We start from the raw sequence: 17479 nt of genomic DNA on the forward strand, positions 1-17479 counted from the left end.
CTGTTTAAGTTTGTACTGAAGTTGATGTGCTTTTTAATTAACATCTGCTTGAAACTGGGAAAAGATGCAATCTCAATCTGAAATTTTTTCACAAAAAATTATTTAAAGTACATCTAGCTGCCAAATATCAATGTTTAGAGTTGTTTCCTCTAAAGCAATCAAACATACTTCTGATTAAATGCAGTTAGATTTGTAAGAAAAAATAAAACAGGATATTTGTCCTTTGCTTATTTTTTTATTCCGTAGATTTTTAATAGAATGCAAAGATTCATTACCTGGAAACAAGTTCAAACACTGTATCTGATATGGCATAAAGAGACGGAAAGAGAAGAGACTGCCAAGACAGGATCATCACCAGTATTAGAATGTAAACTTTTACAGAAAGAGAGATGACGCAATGCCACATGAAGGCATCTATAGTTCCTGGTCAGAAAAAGTGAGAGCAAATAAACGACAAAACACTCCCCACAAAAAACATCTGCAAAAGTCTCACAGAAATATACACTGAAGACAAAAAATGAATTCATCCGTTTTCTCATCCATGTGGCTTCACCTGCACTACGTTTCTAAAATAAAGGAATTTACACCTTTCAACATAATCACACATTTCATTAGGGAAGCATTTGCTGAGGAGAAAAATTGAGCGTTTACCTTAAAAAAAAAACAACCGTTCCATTCTAGCGAATGATAAAGCTGGGATTGGGTTAGGACCTCCCGTTTGAAGAACATGATTGGCTGAAACATACTTAATATCATTCACACAGGAAATTTGCTGACAAGATAACATGGCAAATAGCAAATTGGCAACAGTGCAGATTGCTCTAGCTTGCAGGGGCTGATTAGGAAATGGAGGATAAATGGAAAGTAATTATATCATGAAATTTTTAAGCAAGCTGGAGAAAAGAAATTATAAAAATTAAGCTCTAGTGGAAGAGAAGCCAGACAAAAGGGATGAAATGTCTAAAAGGAGGAAGAGTGAGTCCATGCTTGTCGTTTGGGTTAATCTTCTCGTCAATGCATCGCTTCCTGTCCATGTCGGTCTTTGGAATGGCGTTAATTGGATGGTTGCTGTAGTTTTTTTTTTTTTTTATCTCTTTAACGGCGGTATCCGAACTCATCTGCATCGTCTGCGCGGAAATCTCCATAGCGCCAAATGTTAAGCTGATGAGAAGACAAAGACTTTAATCAACCACAATGGGAGAAACAACCAGACATATATTACACTTAATTCCTGCAAAGCTACAAGGGGCTGCCTGCATCGTCGGCTCCCTTTACTTTTTTTTTTTTTTTTCGTCTTTTTCCATCCACCACCACTCAGTCTATTACTTCTCCTGTTCCATTACCCAGACAGTGCATCGCCTCATAAACTGCCACATGCATCCTTTAAATGTCGCAGTTACCACAAAGTGGCTGCAAAAGTGTGCATAGTTATGCAAATGTTATAAAACTGTCCCATCTCTTTGTTTGAATGTGCAACTGTGTCTGTGGAGGATGCTTCTTTTTTTTTTGTGTGTGTTCTCAGGCATGTGCATTCAGCTGTTAACACTGTGATTCATAGCTAATTAGCAACTCTGCTAATTAGTGCTACTTATTAGGGATGAATGAAATGAATGAAGCCATTTTCCATTTCTCACACCGCTGCCTTTTTTGTGCTTCTCCCTGAAAACACGGCAGCAATTCAGATGTGAGTCAAGCTCACCATTACAGTCACATGACTGTCTTTTCGTGGGAACACGCCAGAGAACCACTGGGTAAATAATAGAGCACCAAGGAGGAGCAATGTATTGTTTAACAACTGCAGCTTTAATGGTTGACAGTTTATTTCAGCTTGTTTTATCTAGTCGAAGCTATTATGGATAGATTGTCGAACAAAAAAAGATACATTTTATTTGTACAGGTTTGGAATACATACATTTTTCCTCCACATCAAAACCACTATAAATTTAAATCCAAATGTTACCAACTTACAGTTTTGCAAAGGTAATGAAACTTAAAACGTCAACGCAGTCGTTAGAGGATGGGGGTGTTATGTGATGGATCAACACAAAGTTCACAAATAATGAAGGAAAACGAGTGTGGCTGTCTTTCTGCCACATTCTTTTTTGTGAAATTGTTTCACCTCATGCTGACTGGAGAGCTTTTGTAAGCTTTAATCCTTTGTGTTGGCACTGATTCTCAACTGGGTCTTGGTCTAAGTTTTTTTTTTTCTTTCAGTAGTTGGATTCCATGTTTGAAACTGATATATTCTTGTACCATCAACAAAGTATATCACAAGGAGGAACTGAAAAAAAATGTTAAAAGTTCTTACCCTGGCACTTTTGGCAGATTCTTGGCTGTTCACATACTCTGTCACCTACGGAAGGAAGAGATGAGCTATTAGCGTGTCACATAACCACGTCACGTCTGCTTTTTCTTTTTCTTTTATTAAACAGGGTCATAGTGAACCGATGCATCGTTTCCACCAGCTCTTCAAAAGTGGACACATTTCCTTCCAAGCATGCAGGGAGGTTTCTGAGTTTCTTGTTGAAAGCCCAAATTTCTAGGAAGAAGGGTACAAGCTCACTCTCCACGTAACAGAGGTTGTGAAGAGCAGCGTGTTCTCTGAAGATCAACAGGATCCAGATAACACACAGGCGCAGCCTGGTTATGTCACCACAGGGAATGTGGGAAGCGTAGCAGAGATTTCTGACGTCACACGAATGGCTCACTTTTTAGGGTCATTGCTTTTCCCGCTGCATGCGGCGCATCACTTTGCTCTTCATGCAACAACTTCAACCATCAAAGGCAACTGAGATGAGAGCCTTCCTTAAATCCTCCTGCCTCTCTTGCCCTGGGCCAACACCTCGTCAGTTTGGAGTAGCGATTTATAATCAAGTGCAGTAGCAGGCCGCCATAAGGGAGCCACAAGCTAAAAAGGAGCACAGGCCCCAAATGTGATCTTGATTTTACTGTACAGTCGTGGGGGAGAGGAAACAGACAGCTGACAAACAGCAGAGAAAAGATTTTCTGTGCTATTTTTCTGAAATGAAGGTCAAACTCTTACACTGGTGAGTCACTCTTCTAAATTCTATATAACTTTAAACATTCTCACAATGATGCAATCTAATTTTCTCTCCATTTTCCCCTAAATTAAAGCTAAATGCTGAAAGGTTTGTCTTTTTGAAGAATTATTACAGTAAGAGAAACATAATTTATTGAGTACGCAGAACATGCAAGAGTTAGAGGAGGAATGAAGGCCAATGTGCAAATGCTGAGCATATTGACTGCTTCTGCTAGAACAGCCATTTCGCCCCTTTGAATGAACCAGTGATGAGTAATAGGACACAGGGTCGGGATGAGGGCAGAAGAGGATGGAGAGGGCGTTTGTTTAGGTGGATAAGAGGAAGTATGGACCTTGGAGGGTTTGAGTGGCAAACCCTCACAGTGAAGGTGTCCTTCACCATTTCCAATATCAGACCACATTATATACAGGATCTGAACAAACTCTACAATGTAACACCACAGCACATGTCACTTTCCATCACTTCAGTGGATAAAATCCATGCGGCAGATGAAGAATTTGGGCCTTTTCTGGGTTAACAGAGGAAATCGGCTGCAAAGGAGGAACACAGAATCAAATTTCACTTGCAGCAAAAGATGAAACCATGTCACGGATTCAATTGTGCGCTGCTTTTTGTTGCTGATTACAGCAGCAGACGAGCTGGCGCGCGCTCAAGCACCAAAACAAGCATGCCAGATGTTAAAACAGTCGAGTGGGATGGGGATGGATAGGACTCTGGAGTTTAATTGCTTAGCTAGCTTGTGCGCATAGGTTGATTAGATATCTGCGCTGCACACGGCTCGGCCAAGATAACAGACCTACAGCTGGATCTGAATGTGTGCATGTGGGTGTGTGAGTGGGGAGGAAAGCGCTGTGCCTGCACAAGGCATCCATCAAAGCCAACTAAGGCAAGAGATTTTTTGGAAGGCGGACGAGTACGGTGCGTTAGTCCCACCAGGCAGATGTCACCATATGGAGGACCCCACCAATGGTATTTCACAGACACACACAAAAGAAAGGCCATATATGCCATTTGGGCACTGTAGGGGGGGCTGTCGGAGTTCACATCGTGTTTCACAGTCGTCCAATACCAGCATTTGTAAATTAGGTGGAGGACAGTTGCATATCTGAAACACAAGTGATAAATTTGAGAGAAAAGCACAAGGAACGTGCATCTTTCAACAAGATACATTCAATTTTTTTTTCTTCAAAACTAATTATAAGTCTCCATGTAAATGCTAAAATATTTCGCAACAGATGCAAAGTCAAGAGCACTACAAGACAACATGCAAAAGATGAAATGTTGCCGTACTGAAAGTTACATCTGTCTGGTGGGGAGGGTGCCTTTATCAGCTCACCCCTCATCTTTCACCGTTCTGCACACTTGAGTTCAATGAACACAGCAGCCAATCAGTTGAACTAAAGATTTTTGTGTTGTTTTTTTTTGTTAAACAGCGCCGCCCATCAGGCACCGGATCCGTCTTTCACTGCTCTTCTATGGACTCCAGTGGGGAGGCATAATGGCTCATTTATGACTCAAATGCATGCAAAAACCCACCCGGCGTGGCGAAGACAAGGAATTTTTCTCATTTAGGAAACAACTGTGGCATGAAATGCGGAGGAAGGAAGGCGAATGCAAGTAGTGAAGTGTGATCCTGAATTTTGTTAAAAAATGTTTCAGCAAAGCAAGGAAGACAGTAGTAATTAGGAAAACCTAAAGATGGTTAGTTTTCAGATGAAGCGCAGTTTTTGAGAGCTAAATATTGATCATCCTCTCCTGAAGAGAGGAAAAAAAATGCAGTAATTGTGAAGGGTTTGGGTAAGAGAGAGCAGCTGGTGGTGGTGTTTGTCTGGATGACCCAACAGAGCTCCCATATGCCAGACAGATGCCAGTATGATGAGTGGTGACCATAGACAGTTTGGCTAAAGATGTAACTGCATGTTCAAGAAAGCTCCCTAAAGGGTTCAATTACTTTTTTTTTTTTTTTTAAGTTTTATTAACCACAAAACTGCACATTTCAGTTTTTTATCCATCGGTTCATAATTACCTGTACTACTTTGTGCTGATCTCCTGGTCAGATACCAGAAAAACATATTTCCAAGTCAGTTTGAGTGGATTCAGGTAACCGACATTAAACTAAATGGGAGCCGGTGTGTTGGTGTGAGGCTTTTGGTGAGCTGAACGACAGGTGGTGCGGGCCCGGTGTTTTGGCACCGCTTGGTTTTTCTGACTGGCTGTGAATCTGAAAGAGTGAGCGGAACGCTGGCCCCGGTGCCATGTCCAGGTGGTGTTCTGGTAAACGTGGTGTGAAAGTGATGGACGTAAGAATGAGCTAATGTTGCACGTCTTTAGCAGGTTGAGTCCTTCTGGTGTGTAGGGAAGCTACCACTTTATTTATTGATTTTAAAGCTGGCGAAGGAAAACTTAAGTTTGAATAAAGTGCACAGAAAAAGCTGATTATTAAAGGTTTTTTATGTTCTTCTTGACTCAAGTCAAGAAGTACATAAACAAAGGGGGAAATAAGGTCCTTAATGCTTGCTAAGCTTTTAGAGTCTGTAATTAAACAAGCAAGTTGAAAGAAATTACAACTTTCCCTTTGTGACATTTACCTTTTCTGTTCTTTTTTGTCTTTGTTGCTCAATCACAACTTTAATAGAGTAAACAAATAGTTTTCTCCAATTTTTTTCCGTAACTGGAGGGAAAACACTGAAATCAGATGCCACGCCCTTCAATAACTGTTGGTAATGCATCCCGTTTTGTTCTTTCATGCAATCTCAGACCCTCTCTGTCTGCACAGAGAGCAGAAAAACTGCACTAAACAGTCATCGTCAGAGCATGTACTGGAACATAACGGCTTTTATGTTTGTAGCCCACACTGTTTCAAGTTGAGAGTACTTGGCTGAAAGATGGTCCTAAGAGACGTCTCTCGTTCAACATGCCCATGCATGAATACTGCATGGCAAGCAGAGAAGAGGCCAGGCTTTTTTGGGGGGCTCAGGGGGTAAGGGGATAAAAGGGGGTCTCTTCAGACTTGTCATCTTACAAGTGGTTTGATGGAGAGGAGCTTGTCTTGTAAGCGCCATAGCTAGCCAGAGAAAGAACTCTCTAAGGCCTGTCATGGCTGAGTGGGACAAGAGAATCCCAAAGTGAACATCAACATGCTGAATGGAAACAGGTCCTAGCTAAACTGCTCCTGATGGTTTATTTTTTCTTTACTATAAGAAATGGCAACAAGTCATCTTTTAAGTTGCTCTCAAACATCAGCATCATAATGTCAGTGGAGCAAGCATGTACTTTCAAACAAAGTCTCATTGGCTAAAGAGGGTCACAGATGTTTTGTTCTGGATGTAATCGCCAAGTTAGCAGAGTTTCAAACTTGGGTAGATGGTGAATGTCTGTTATTAGAGAACTGCTGTTGGATGAAACGCGTCAATGTGAACAGTCATTATCAATTTGGAAGCCAATTGTATCTTTGAACAATTCTTTTTCTTTCCATCAATTTTAAGACGGCAATTAGTTTGACATATGTGGTGGCAGTCTGAAGATATTCAACAATTTTATTAGTAAAATGTCAAAGTATTTTGATAATTGAAACCAAGGGAGACAAGTGCGCATCATATTTGTGAGGGTCAGTGCCACTGATCTGAGGCTGGCTGGGATTTCTTTCTGGTGCCTACTGGTTAGCCTCCCTTCCAGCATGGCTGTCGGAAAAGATCAGACACTTTGGTAGGAACTAACATGACAAGCCCACCAGCGTGGGTTCATACAGTTAAGAGGTCACACTCATGTAACTCAACAGATGCAAGTATACTGTCCAGCTCTCTCCCAAAGGCACCTTGTAATCAAAGGAGATTACAGTTTTATTCCAATTAGAATCATTGAATATGCATTTTATTTTCCAGATTAAAAAGAAAAAGTTTTACTTTTTTGCAGCATTATATATTACGAGTAAAACCTGGATTTAACTATTTTACACTTCACTTGATTTCTATTCCTTTGATTTCTGGCAGTAAAAAAAAAAAAAATCTTAAAAATGCTTAAACATAGTCTTACATCTGATGTACCATGTCCCACCACTCTGTCATTAATTTCAATCCAATAATTTTTTCTGTACTTCATTAAAACATGTGTAATAACTATGAGGGCCAGTCTGCTAATGAGCAACATCTGGGCTACATGAAAAGAAGATTGCCCGACAGGCCTAAATTTGTAGCTGTGCATCTCCAGTACAGCAGTGTAGCATAAAATCAGTGTCCTTAGTTGTTCTTTGCAGTGAATTCAATGATACAAAGTCTCCTTCGCAGTATAGTATATGTGCCAAACTGCAGAATAGTGCTTTGATAAATGGAACGAGCCATCCCTGGAGGCATGCTGCACGTGAGCCTCCTGACTTATTTCCTGTATGGATTCCCCACTTCCACCCACACAGCTCAATCTTCAGCTACACTCACAAACTCCATTAACACAATTACCCCGCTGTGCCATTAACTACAGTGGGGGGTTCTAACTGTGAACTTTAAAACAAACCACATGAGGCAGTGTGTGTGCAAAAAAAGAAAAGAAAAAAAAAAAAAGATGCATAAATAACAAAAATCTTCTTTGCATCTTAAGCTTCTCACAACTTTTCAAGTTGCCTAAAGGGTTTTACAACTTCAGAGAGCGTTGCTCAACGTTTATACATGAAAAGAAGGACCTCTCTATGAATGCAGCAACAATACAGGCAGAGAAAAAAAAAAAAAAAAAACTATATTTCCCAAGGGGCTTCCTGGGTAATTAAAGATTCTTTGACTCATCTGTCACTCTCACACTTAAAAAGCTACCTCACAGCTGTTTTCCCCACAGTCTACCTTCTGCTGACACACTCCGACACACCACCTCTCACTAAAGGTCTAACACAGGTGTTCAGATACATGAGCTTAGCCTATAAACGCCGCTGCTATAGCTTAATCTAGTCCTAAGGGACGGTTTAGAAATGAGGCCTGGATCGATACTGCAGAAGTGAGTGCTGGTGATTTATAATAATAGCGCCAGCAGTGAAGTGACAAACACATCCGTATTTCTAATTGACTTGTGCAAACTGGAGATTATTAGCTTGTAACGCTAATGAAGTTTGCGGGGCTAGCACCAGTGTCAGTTAGCTGAGGTGACTGGACGAGACAGTTAGTACCGAGTGGCCTGCCACAGTTTGAGTCAGTCATGTCGCTGGCAGCTGCTGACAGAAAACACTGGTGAAAAGCAGCCGAGCACAACAGATAGTGCTGCTAACCACACAGCCATCTTCCACTTGAGCTGCCATGACAGACTCATTACGTCTTGGACAAAGAAATATCAGGTCCGGGTGCAGATTTCTGTGCGCTGGTCAAAAATAGATGCTGCAGGCGCTTTCTGTGTAACCAATCAGGCAGAAAGAAAAATACATTTCAGGTCTATTTCTAATTCTGTTGAGCCAGGTATGTTTTTTTTTTCTTCCACTAAGCGACTACGCCGTTCATGTCTTGCACCTCTACCTTCGCTTTAAATAGTAAAGGAGGCTTTATGACATTAGCAACAGAAGTCTCACAGGGCAACATCAGCTGATGCAAGTCGCAAATAATCACACAACATTTTAAATCAGAGCTCATTATCAGGCTGCTGCCAGGTCTGATCTGAGCAGCTCTCCACTCTAATTCCTGGGGATTATTACTCATCATGACATAGCACTGAAAGACAAAATGCAAATTAGACCACGCAAAAGCCAAACAAGCTTCCCACCAAATGCTGTGCAGATCACTTGCTGTTGCTCCGTTTTGATAAAATGAATACCAAGGGCTATTAAAAAATAATAAAAATAGGAAAAACAGTCAGGGGAGATTGAATGTTAGATTTTCTTTTTTTTTTTATAACTGATGATAAAAGCAATTTGACAAGCGATAAAAAGAAGCACCAGAGGATAAAAAAATAACTAAATGCAAGAACAAGCAAAGTAATTAAGAAGCGAGTGATAAAAAGATACAAGGTCTAGGGAACAAAGAAAACAAGATCAATTTGATCAAGTTGATGAAGAGAATACCGTCTTGCACATACACTTTTCACATTTTGCCAACTTACAAACTTCCAATTCAGGATCTGTTGTGTACAAATTAATAAAACGCTCCCTGGAATTTAGTTGAAAAAACAAAACATTAAAAACATTACGTCAATGGCCACAACATGGCAAAAAATTTGGCAGAGTTCAAGGTGTGTTAGTGTTAAAATTAAAAAGGCAGAATTTGACAAATGTATGAGGAATAAATAAAACAATTGTATTTATTATTATTTAGAGGGATAAATAAAAGAGTATCTGAGTGAGCGTCCGTGTGGCATTTTTAGAGCCAGGACCATTGAAGAGAAGCTGAGTTTATCTGCTCTGCCTGAGGAGGGGGATCGCATCCGAGGTTGTTACGGACTAAATGTTTGTACACAGAGACTCAATCAACATGGCAAACACTCATCATCTCTGGTTTGCTGTAGGTATTAATTTTTTTTAAAATACTTCATAGCAGTTATTTTAACTTTATCATACTAAATTCAATTAGGTTTTTTGCATCTACAGCCATAATAAGAAAATCAATGCCCACTTAATTATGTAATTGTCAGAAATTCTACTGGAGGAAGAAGAAAAATAAAAAGTCTTCCACCAACTCAAGAATAGCAGTTGCCATCGGGGCAATCAGACCAAATGACATGGTTGACACTGCTCCAAATCTGGCTGCCTGAGGCAACTATTACTGAGCTGGTGAGCTTTGCTAAGAGCTCATTTATGACACCAACATGCTGATTACATGTACCCGTGGCCGACACTTTATATAGCAGCCACTTTACCTGGCAATCTACAAAGTACAGCAGAACTCCACCTACGGGGCTGTTGAAACAAAAACAAACATCGGTACAGAAATAAAAGTTCTCCAGATCTATATCTGAATTCCACTGACTTGATTTGGGAGTATTAAATCTGGCTAAGTGGATACAGTGTGCAATTATTACATTATCTTGGTCATAATTTTTGCTTGTCATGTGTTTCCCCTTTGTCTAATTCCACCTACTTTCCCAATAATCTGCTGCAGGCATTAAATCATAATGCAGGGTGAAAATGCTGAACAGCAGCTGTTCATATGGTGTGCATCATGAGCATCTACTAAAGTACAGCTTAAGGTGGAATGCACTTGAAAAAGAAATAAACTTCAAATGGATGAAAATCCCCTCCCTGCTGTCTCTCTCTTGGGACAAAGCCACCCTCAAAAACTGGTGTTAACCTTCAGTGCACTTAAACTGACTATTAATGGCTGCTCAATGAACATTACAGCCCATCTGTTATATAATGCTTTAGAACTTGAGTACAGATTACAGTGACCATGTTCCAATCCCCAGCACTGGATAAAGAACAGACAAACAGGATGAGATGGGGAAGGACAAAAGTCACTTTTACATGTGGGCTGATTGTCTGAGTGGAAGAGGAGGAGGGGTGTGAACGAGGACGTGGAAGACGGGTGTGCCATACTGTAGCGCCGAAGGCTAAACGAGATGAAAAATGAGGCACGGATCCAGGTGGCAACAAAAGGTTATATCTTAAAACATTTTTTGGCTGTTGCTCCTGCAGGACAGTATTTTTTGTTGTCTCACCAGCAGCAGGAGTCGTGGCACCCATGAATCTCTAAGCCGGCGCGCACCTTGTAAACAAATGACTCCACACAAACACAAGTACTGTAGATCAAAGATGCAACCATTTACTAAAGCAGCAGGGATAACTGTAAATTCAGCCAGCTGACACTGTGAACAATAGCTCATCTAAACCATTCATCACTTGCGTACATATTTATCTGTTCAGCACACATTTCAAAAAGCAGAACACGTGTGGAATATGTTTTAACAGCTGACTTTAACATGGGGTTCAATCAGACCAGCCCCATTTTACCCTGCTTTGAGCTTTTTGTTGTTTGCGTAGAAAGTCCAGTTCGATCAGGGAGGTGTGAATGCATGATAGAACCCTGATGCAGACCAAAACTAAGTCCAGTAGGTTGAATGCATATGTGAAGGCCAAAGCAGACCGGAGACGGCCCCAAAAGCAGGAAGTCAACTCTCCCACAGGGCATCCTGGTTAAATGCAATCAATACAGATTTATGAGACTAGAACTAGATGGAGGAATGGCTCAAAGACTTTTAACTAAGACAAAAGAGAAATCCTCCAACTGATGAAATCTGATATCTTTCTCTTTTTGTTTACATTTCACAAAAAAGAAAGTCACGCTCTACAACAGACTGGCGACCTGTCAAGGGTATACCCCGCCTCTCGCCCGGAACGTAGCTGGAGATAGGCACAAGCGCCTCCCGACCTCACAAGGGACAATTGCGTAATTAAATTGAAGGATGGATGAAAGTTGCGCTAATGTGTTCTTCAGAGGTGTTTGTTATGTTTCCTTCAGTGGCTCTTGGTGCAGCGCCACCACAGGCGCGGAGGTGAAGACGTTTTTCAAAACGTTAGCTTTGTTTTGACAGTGCGGTGTGAAAACATAACTGTTGCAATTTTGGTCCCCAATTGAACTGAGTCTACCAGACTAATGAAAACAAAATAGTACGACTTGGATAGCAACTAAAAGTCGCCCGATCTCCCTTCTGCTCATTGTTCCAAGTTGGATAAATGGAAGATCTCAATGATACTCAGAATGCGACTAAGATGAAGAGCTTTACTTTAACACAAACTTGTAAGCACTTTGGCAACACTGCTGCTTGTTAAGCTTCCTTCAGATCAAAATATCAAACTGTAGCCAGCAAGGAGGGGGCAAATGGAGAAACAGCTGTTGCATACTAAACAGGAACCATTAGATCCTACAAAACCTAAATCTGTGTGCAGTCTATAAGCCTATTAGTGGAATAGCTAGGAGGGTTTAATCACTGTCATTCGTCTGTAGGGTCCATTATGCCAAGACTGAATTATGGTCGCTCACTCCACTGTGGAGGTCGGAAGTCGAAATACTCTCACAATGCACACACTGAGGTGGGAGGTAAAACTTCACGGACAAGTGGGCTCTTACAAACAACTTTAGGCTTTGATCACTATACCCTGGTGTTATTTAGTCAACCCATTGCACTTTATAGAAACACTTAACCGTTTCTTTGTGCTTTTGATTTTCATATTAAAGACAGTGATTAATATTAGAGCTGTGTAGGAGCAGTACTTGTAGTAAATGGGAGATATGTAAGCCATATCTCCCATTTACTTTATCTTTGATCTACAGAGCAGATTCGAGTCTGCAGGAGGAATTAGCATAACGTGTGAAAAGTAAATGAGCAAAGCTTCACCATTTGGCAAAATGACACTGATTCAGTCCCTGCCTATTACATGCAATTGTAATAGGCAGAAGTGTCATTCATTTTGAGTTTTTAATGATTTTTACATTTAGGGGGTGAGTAATTACAAAAAAAAATTGATGGCCTAATTCAAAATAAGAATAAGGAAAACAGAGGAGTCTTTAAATTTAACAATCCTGCCAGTAATTCTGGTGCATCAGAGAAATGAGGAGGACTAGTTCTAAATTCCTCACTTTCACATAAATGAACACCTTGGTGGGTAACGCTTGGACACAACTAGGTGTTCTGACAGGACAATGACCCTAAACTGATTTAAGAATGGATGAATCAGGTTTAAAAAGCACTTCAGGAATGAAGACCTGGAAATTTATGGTCTGGGCCCTTGCCAGCAAACCAACCAATTTAAATTAGCTCCACCAATTTTGATATTAGATGGAGTCAAATATTTAGCCAAAATTATGTCAATTGCTCCTGGATGGCTACAAAATTATTGTGGTTTCCCTGGAACTTGCTAAAAATTCGAAGGGGAATTTGTATAAATTGAAGCTCATTTGTTTTCAAATACCATGTCGAAGTTGCTTGTAATGTAGTCATTCCACCATGAACAACAACAACAACAACAAAAGACATTTAAAAATGTCCAAAATGAGTAAGAAAACAGCATTTAAAATTCTGACCGGAGCCATTACTTGAAGAAAAAATATCTACATTTCATTCAGAGTTCATTTTGAGCGTACATAAAAATGTATTGCGTAAGAAGTAAATGTCAATTGCTGCAGAAAAAAGGAGTGAGGGCACAAACAAACTGACCTCAGAGGAGTGGAGCCACATTTCTCTAATAGGATCAGGCGATTGGTAGATCATGTAATAAAGAGAGAACCTGGCATGTGACTACAAATGATGTATTCAAATATGAAAATAATGGACCACAGACAAATCACAGCCGTCACCTCCTTTATGTCTGACTCTGATTGGAATCTGCAGCAGTTTGTAAATAAAAGGGAGCGAAGTGAAAGAAAAACATGGTCTGGAAAAGAATAAACTAAAGGGCCCATCGTTGCAGGCATCCTCTCCATCATGTTGTCTTGCAAAGCTATAAACAATTCGAACCTGTCTGTCGCAAATACAAGCACTTTTACTTTGACATGTTTAACTGCCCCGCTATATTACAAACTGCAGCAGCTGTTAAAGAGATGCCGGTCATGGCATTCTCGCTCAATACCATTCTGACTGCAAGGACTTTGGTGTCCATCAATATTTCACACCCAAACAAGAGACAGAAAAGGCACTTAAAATAATACACATAAAAGAGCTAACATCTGCACAAATGTTGAAATATCAATCCGTGCAGCGTATTGCACACCGCCTGTGGACTGCTCTTCTCAGTAGGCAGCTGCAGCAACAGAAGAAATCCCTGAGATCATTTCAACAATCCACTCACGATTTTCTGCAGGTGCTTCTCCTTGCGGACGTCCACCATGACCAAGCCCTCTTTGACCAAGCCCAGGCCCACGTCATCCTTGGTGTCCCCAAACTGTATTGTGACGTGTGGGCAGGTGGCCCCTGAGTACTCCACGTTCAGCAGGCATTGGGTGTTCTGGATGTCCCGCACCACACAGTCCACCACATCAGCACGGGCGTCCTCCTGGAGAAAGCCGGGAAACAATTGGTACACTTAAGTTTGTTTTCAATGGGCAACACTTTTTCGGACGCAAATTATTTGTTCATTTTGAAGAATATAAAACTTGAGTGTGAATTTACAGCAGATATTTCCACACATGCTTGGACAAAAAGCTAAGTGGATAGATGAACAGATGGCTGGATTGACCATGGATAAGGGAATAAAGTGTGCAAATATAAATATGTTCCCATAGTTAACCTGACCTGGAAAATGCTCAAAAGAAAATCTATAATTTTCTGGACTGCAAAGGAACACTGGGATGTCAAACATTAACTTGTGTTGAAAAGAGGGGAAAAAACAAAACACAGTTAATTAAAATAATGCTACTATCACTAAAACTACAGCAGAGAAAATTTACGTCATTGATCACAAGTTTCTCCTTCTGTTCTCTGATTGAAAATCTACTCTAGGCAATCCAAACAAAGAGGAGAAAACCCAGACTGCGCACGTTTTCTTTTTGCGCAGAATTGCACAGGAAGTCAACAGCCAAGCTTCACTTTCAAAGCCGTCCTCTTCTCCCTTGAACTTTTCAACCCTTAAAATCCAGCAATTAAATGAACATATGGAGAAGACGATAGTGACACAGCTGCAACAAAATCTTGACCTTATGTCCTTCAGGAGACGGGGTGAAAATGAAACAAGAGTTGGCATTGGCACCTCCAAAAGAAAGAAGATAGCATAAAAAGAAAAGAAAAAAACAACGTCTCCCCTTCCAAACAAAGAACAGAAAAGAAGAATCAGCTCCTGGCCATTAACCATCCCTTTCCTATACCATCCATCTCTTCTTCGCTACCCTTCTTTCTCGCCCTGGTCTTGTCTCCATGGTAACCCCCTTCCAGCTAGCCACCCTTGGGCATCTGAACGTCTGGTGTGTGAGTGAGTGAGCGAGTGTGGGCAGGGAGGCTTATTCGAGGAACAAAACTAGAAGGGCCATTTTTGTCCCCTTGTCTCCCCCCCTGGTCAACTTGTTACATTTGCCGTGGGGACGCTCGGGGCGAGGGGGAGACGACTGCTGATGAAGAATGGAGCGATGCTCATGAAAAGACAATGGAAAGTTCCTAAGGATGTCTCCATCTTTCACGCTACGCGATGAAAAGAGCAGTTTGATGCAGGGACGCGTGTAGATGAGTAGACTTAAAAATATTTTCTTAAACAGTTCAACCTCCACAGATATAGACTTCACAAGATCTTAAGCCATTTTCTGTTTTGCAAATTTTTAAACAATAAAAGCAGATGCCAATAACTATTCATTTACAACAAATATTTCTATAGTCCTAAGGGAAAAAATACAAGTGGAACGGATGAATTAACAGCTGAAACATTACAGGATCAGGGGCACGAGAACCACGACTCTTGGAAATACTTATCCAAATTTAAAAAGTAGGGTCTCCAATTTTTATAAATGCTTTAGAAATTATTGCAAGCCATTAGTCAAACTGTCGGGGCTTCATTTCATCTTGACAAAGCAAGACTTTTAAAATCAAGTTTTAGCATCAAACGTCTCTTGAATGTGCCTGAAAAGTATTATGGAAATTACCGTCAGAAACTGTTCCCTACTTCACATAAAACTGCAAAGATGTGAGGTGTTGGATGCGTTTGTCGACCTTTACTTTGCGATTTTAACTTAGAAAGTCATTTCTTGTTGCCAGTGGATTTTGCCATGACTGTGATGGGAAATGGTAATGCAGTATAAGTGAAAGGAGCTTATAAATTAATGAGCTGCCTTTTCTTTTGGCTATTTTTTATAACTGACAATCTCGATAAAAATTTAATCTCCAATTAGCTCAAAAAGACAGAAAAAAACATTAGTGGAGTCATGTGAATGGCATGACAACCTTTAAAAGGGGAAAACACAATCTAAAAATATAATATTTTTTGCACCTAAAGTTGTAGTTGCTACAGCGACGTGTCATGGATGTGACATTCATGATGCCTCCTGCTTTGATACAAGTCACCAGGACACATCTCAGGTAAAAATAAAATCTAAAAATCCCCCCTTTAAAACAGAAGAACAGTAGGAGTTTGTCACGGCTGACGCTTTATGAAAATACTGTCACTTTACAGAATATCTGATGAGAAACAACAGGATGCAAGCAGTGGGATTTCATCCAAATGGCAGACTTTTAGTCTTAGAAAAGAACTTTTCAGAGAGTGACTAAGACGCCAATTATGACTTGTGAAGACAGATGTGTTGTGCAGGGGCATCAGGTGGTGGGTTACGGAAGGAAGGGAGCAACCTTTCCCACAAAGCTTCTGTACTAGCGGGACACCATGCTGTCAGTGTGTCAGATAGCAACCAGACGAAACGGAAATCTGAGACAAAACGGAAAGTTGAGACGCACGGGCGACGGAAAGACGACTGAGCAGAAGAGGAGTAAGGTGTGTCTCAGACTGAAAGGTGTGCTGCAGGTTTTTAATGCTTGTGTATGGGAGCTTTAACATGGAGGTGAACCGTGTGTCCCACGGTTTGCTCCAACAGATGGCCTACTTCATTACTGACTCATGAGACGTGGCAGCACAGACCTCAGGCCGCCTGCTTTTCATTTATCATTTTTAGGAAGAAAGTGAAGAAAATTCAGGGAAAAAGAATGACATTTTCAAATCTAATCAACTGTTTATATTTCTATATATTTATCTCTATAAAAAAACAACAAATCAGCTTGCATTCATCAAAAGCTGACTTAAACTCAATAGGCACAGATAAACTTTAGCAGCATGGCCAAACAAACAAATCCCGCAACTCGATGAATCCCGGGATCATATCTAAAGTGGTCCACATCTTATGCAGCCTATGTGCCACAGAAATCTTCGAAAAGCAAATCACACGCAGTAGAATAAATCCAGGATTTAAGTCACCGCCGACAAGGCCTATAGCTAAAGTAAACCGGCTTTGGTTTGATTTGTATGCAGTCGGCTCAAGACTCTGCCAACGAGCCGACCCCCTGACACACGTGCAAACGTACGTCCCTGTGGTCACTGAAGGTTGAGTAAACATGATTATTTCTGCAGAAAACAGCGGAAGGTGTTCAACCATGTACGTACTCCAGCACACCAAGTTGATATCATCTCTGCATAGGAAAATCACAGTTCAGGCTGCTGAATAATTGAAGGGAATGTTATCAAATTTGCTCAAAAAGAACACAGATGGTAAGTTTTTTTTTTCTTCCTTTTTTTTTTTTTAATCTTTGTGCAAACATGAAAAACCAGTGACTTTGTATTTGTCATTGCTCTCTTTTGCTTCTGTTACATCTATTATCTGATCGCAGGCATCGTTTTCACAAGACTGCCTGAAATGGAAAGTCAGCCTTGTCTGCTCCAGACTTATCACACGGTGTGATTTGTGAAACTCAAACACTTTTCATGTCGTGCCAGGAAAATCAAACTTTCAAAAAGTTGTCAGAAAGCGGGACGGAAGAAGCAGATATCTCGGCTA

General features: G+C 40.6%; 1 protein-coding gene across 1 annotated transcript in view; it reads right to left on the minus strand.

Annotated features, from left to right (window-relative positions):
• Window positions 1–215: 215 nt before the first annotated feature.
• Window positions 216–17479, minus strand: part of snd1 (staphylococcal nuclease and tudor domain containing 1) — a 164854-nt gene continuing 147590 nt past the window's right edge. Inside the window, exons 22-24 of the mRNA XM_055054667.1 lie at window positions 13807–14010; window positions 2309–2353; window positions 216–1161 (exon numbers count right to left, since the gene is read on the minus strand). Of these exons, the coding sequence (XP_054910642.1) occupies window positions 1096–1161; window positions 2309–2353; window positions 13807–14010 (315 nt within the window). The 3' untranslated portion in view covers window positions 216–1095. The remainder of the gene's footprint in view (window positions 1162–2308; window positions 2354–13806; window positions 14011–17479) is intronic.

The sequence above is a fragment of the Poeciliopsis prolifica genome, unplaced genomic scaffold (genome assembly GCF_027474105.1).
Source record: "Poeciliopsis prolifica strain line A6 unplaced genomic scaffold, Auburn_PproV2 SCAFFOLD040, whole genome shotgun sequence".
Taxonomy (NCBI): domain Eukaryota; kingdom Metazoa; phylum Chordata; class Actinopteri; order Cyprinodontiformes; family Poeciliidae; genus Poeciliopsis; species Poeciliopsis prolifica.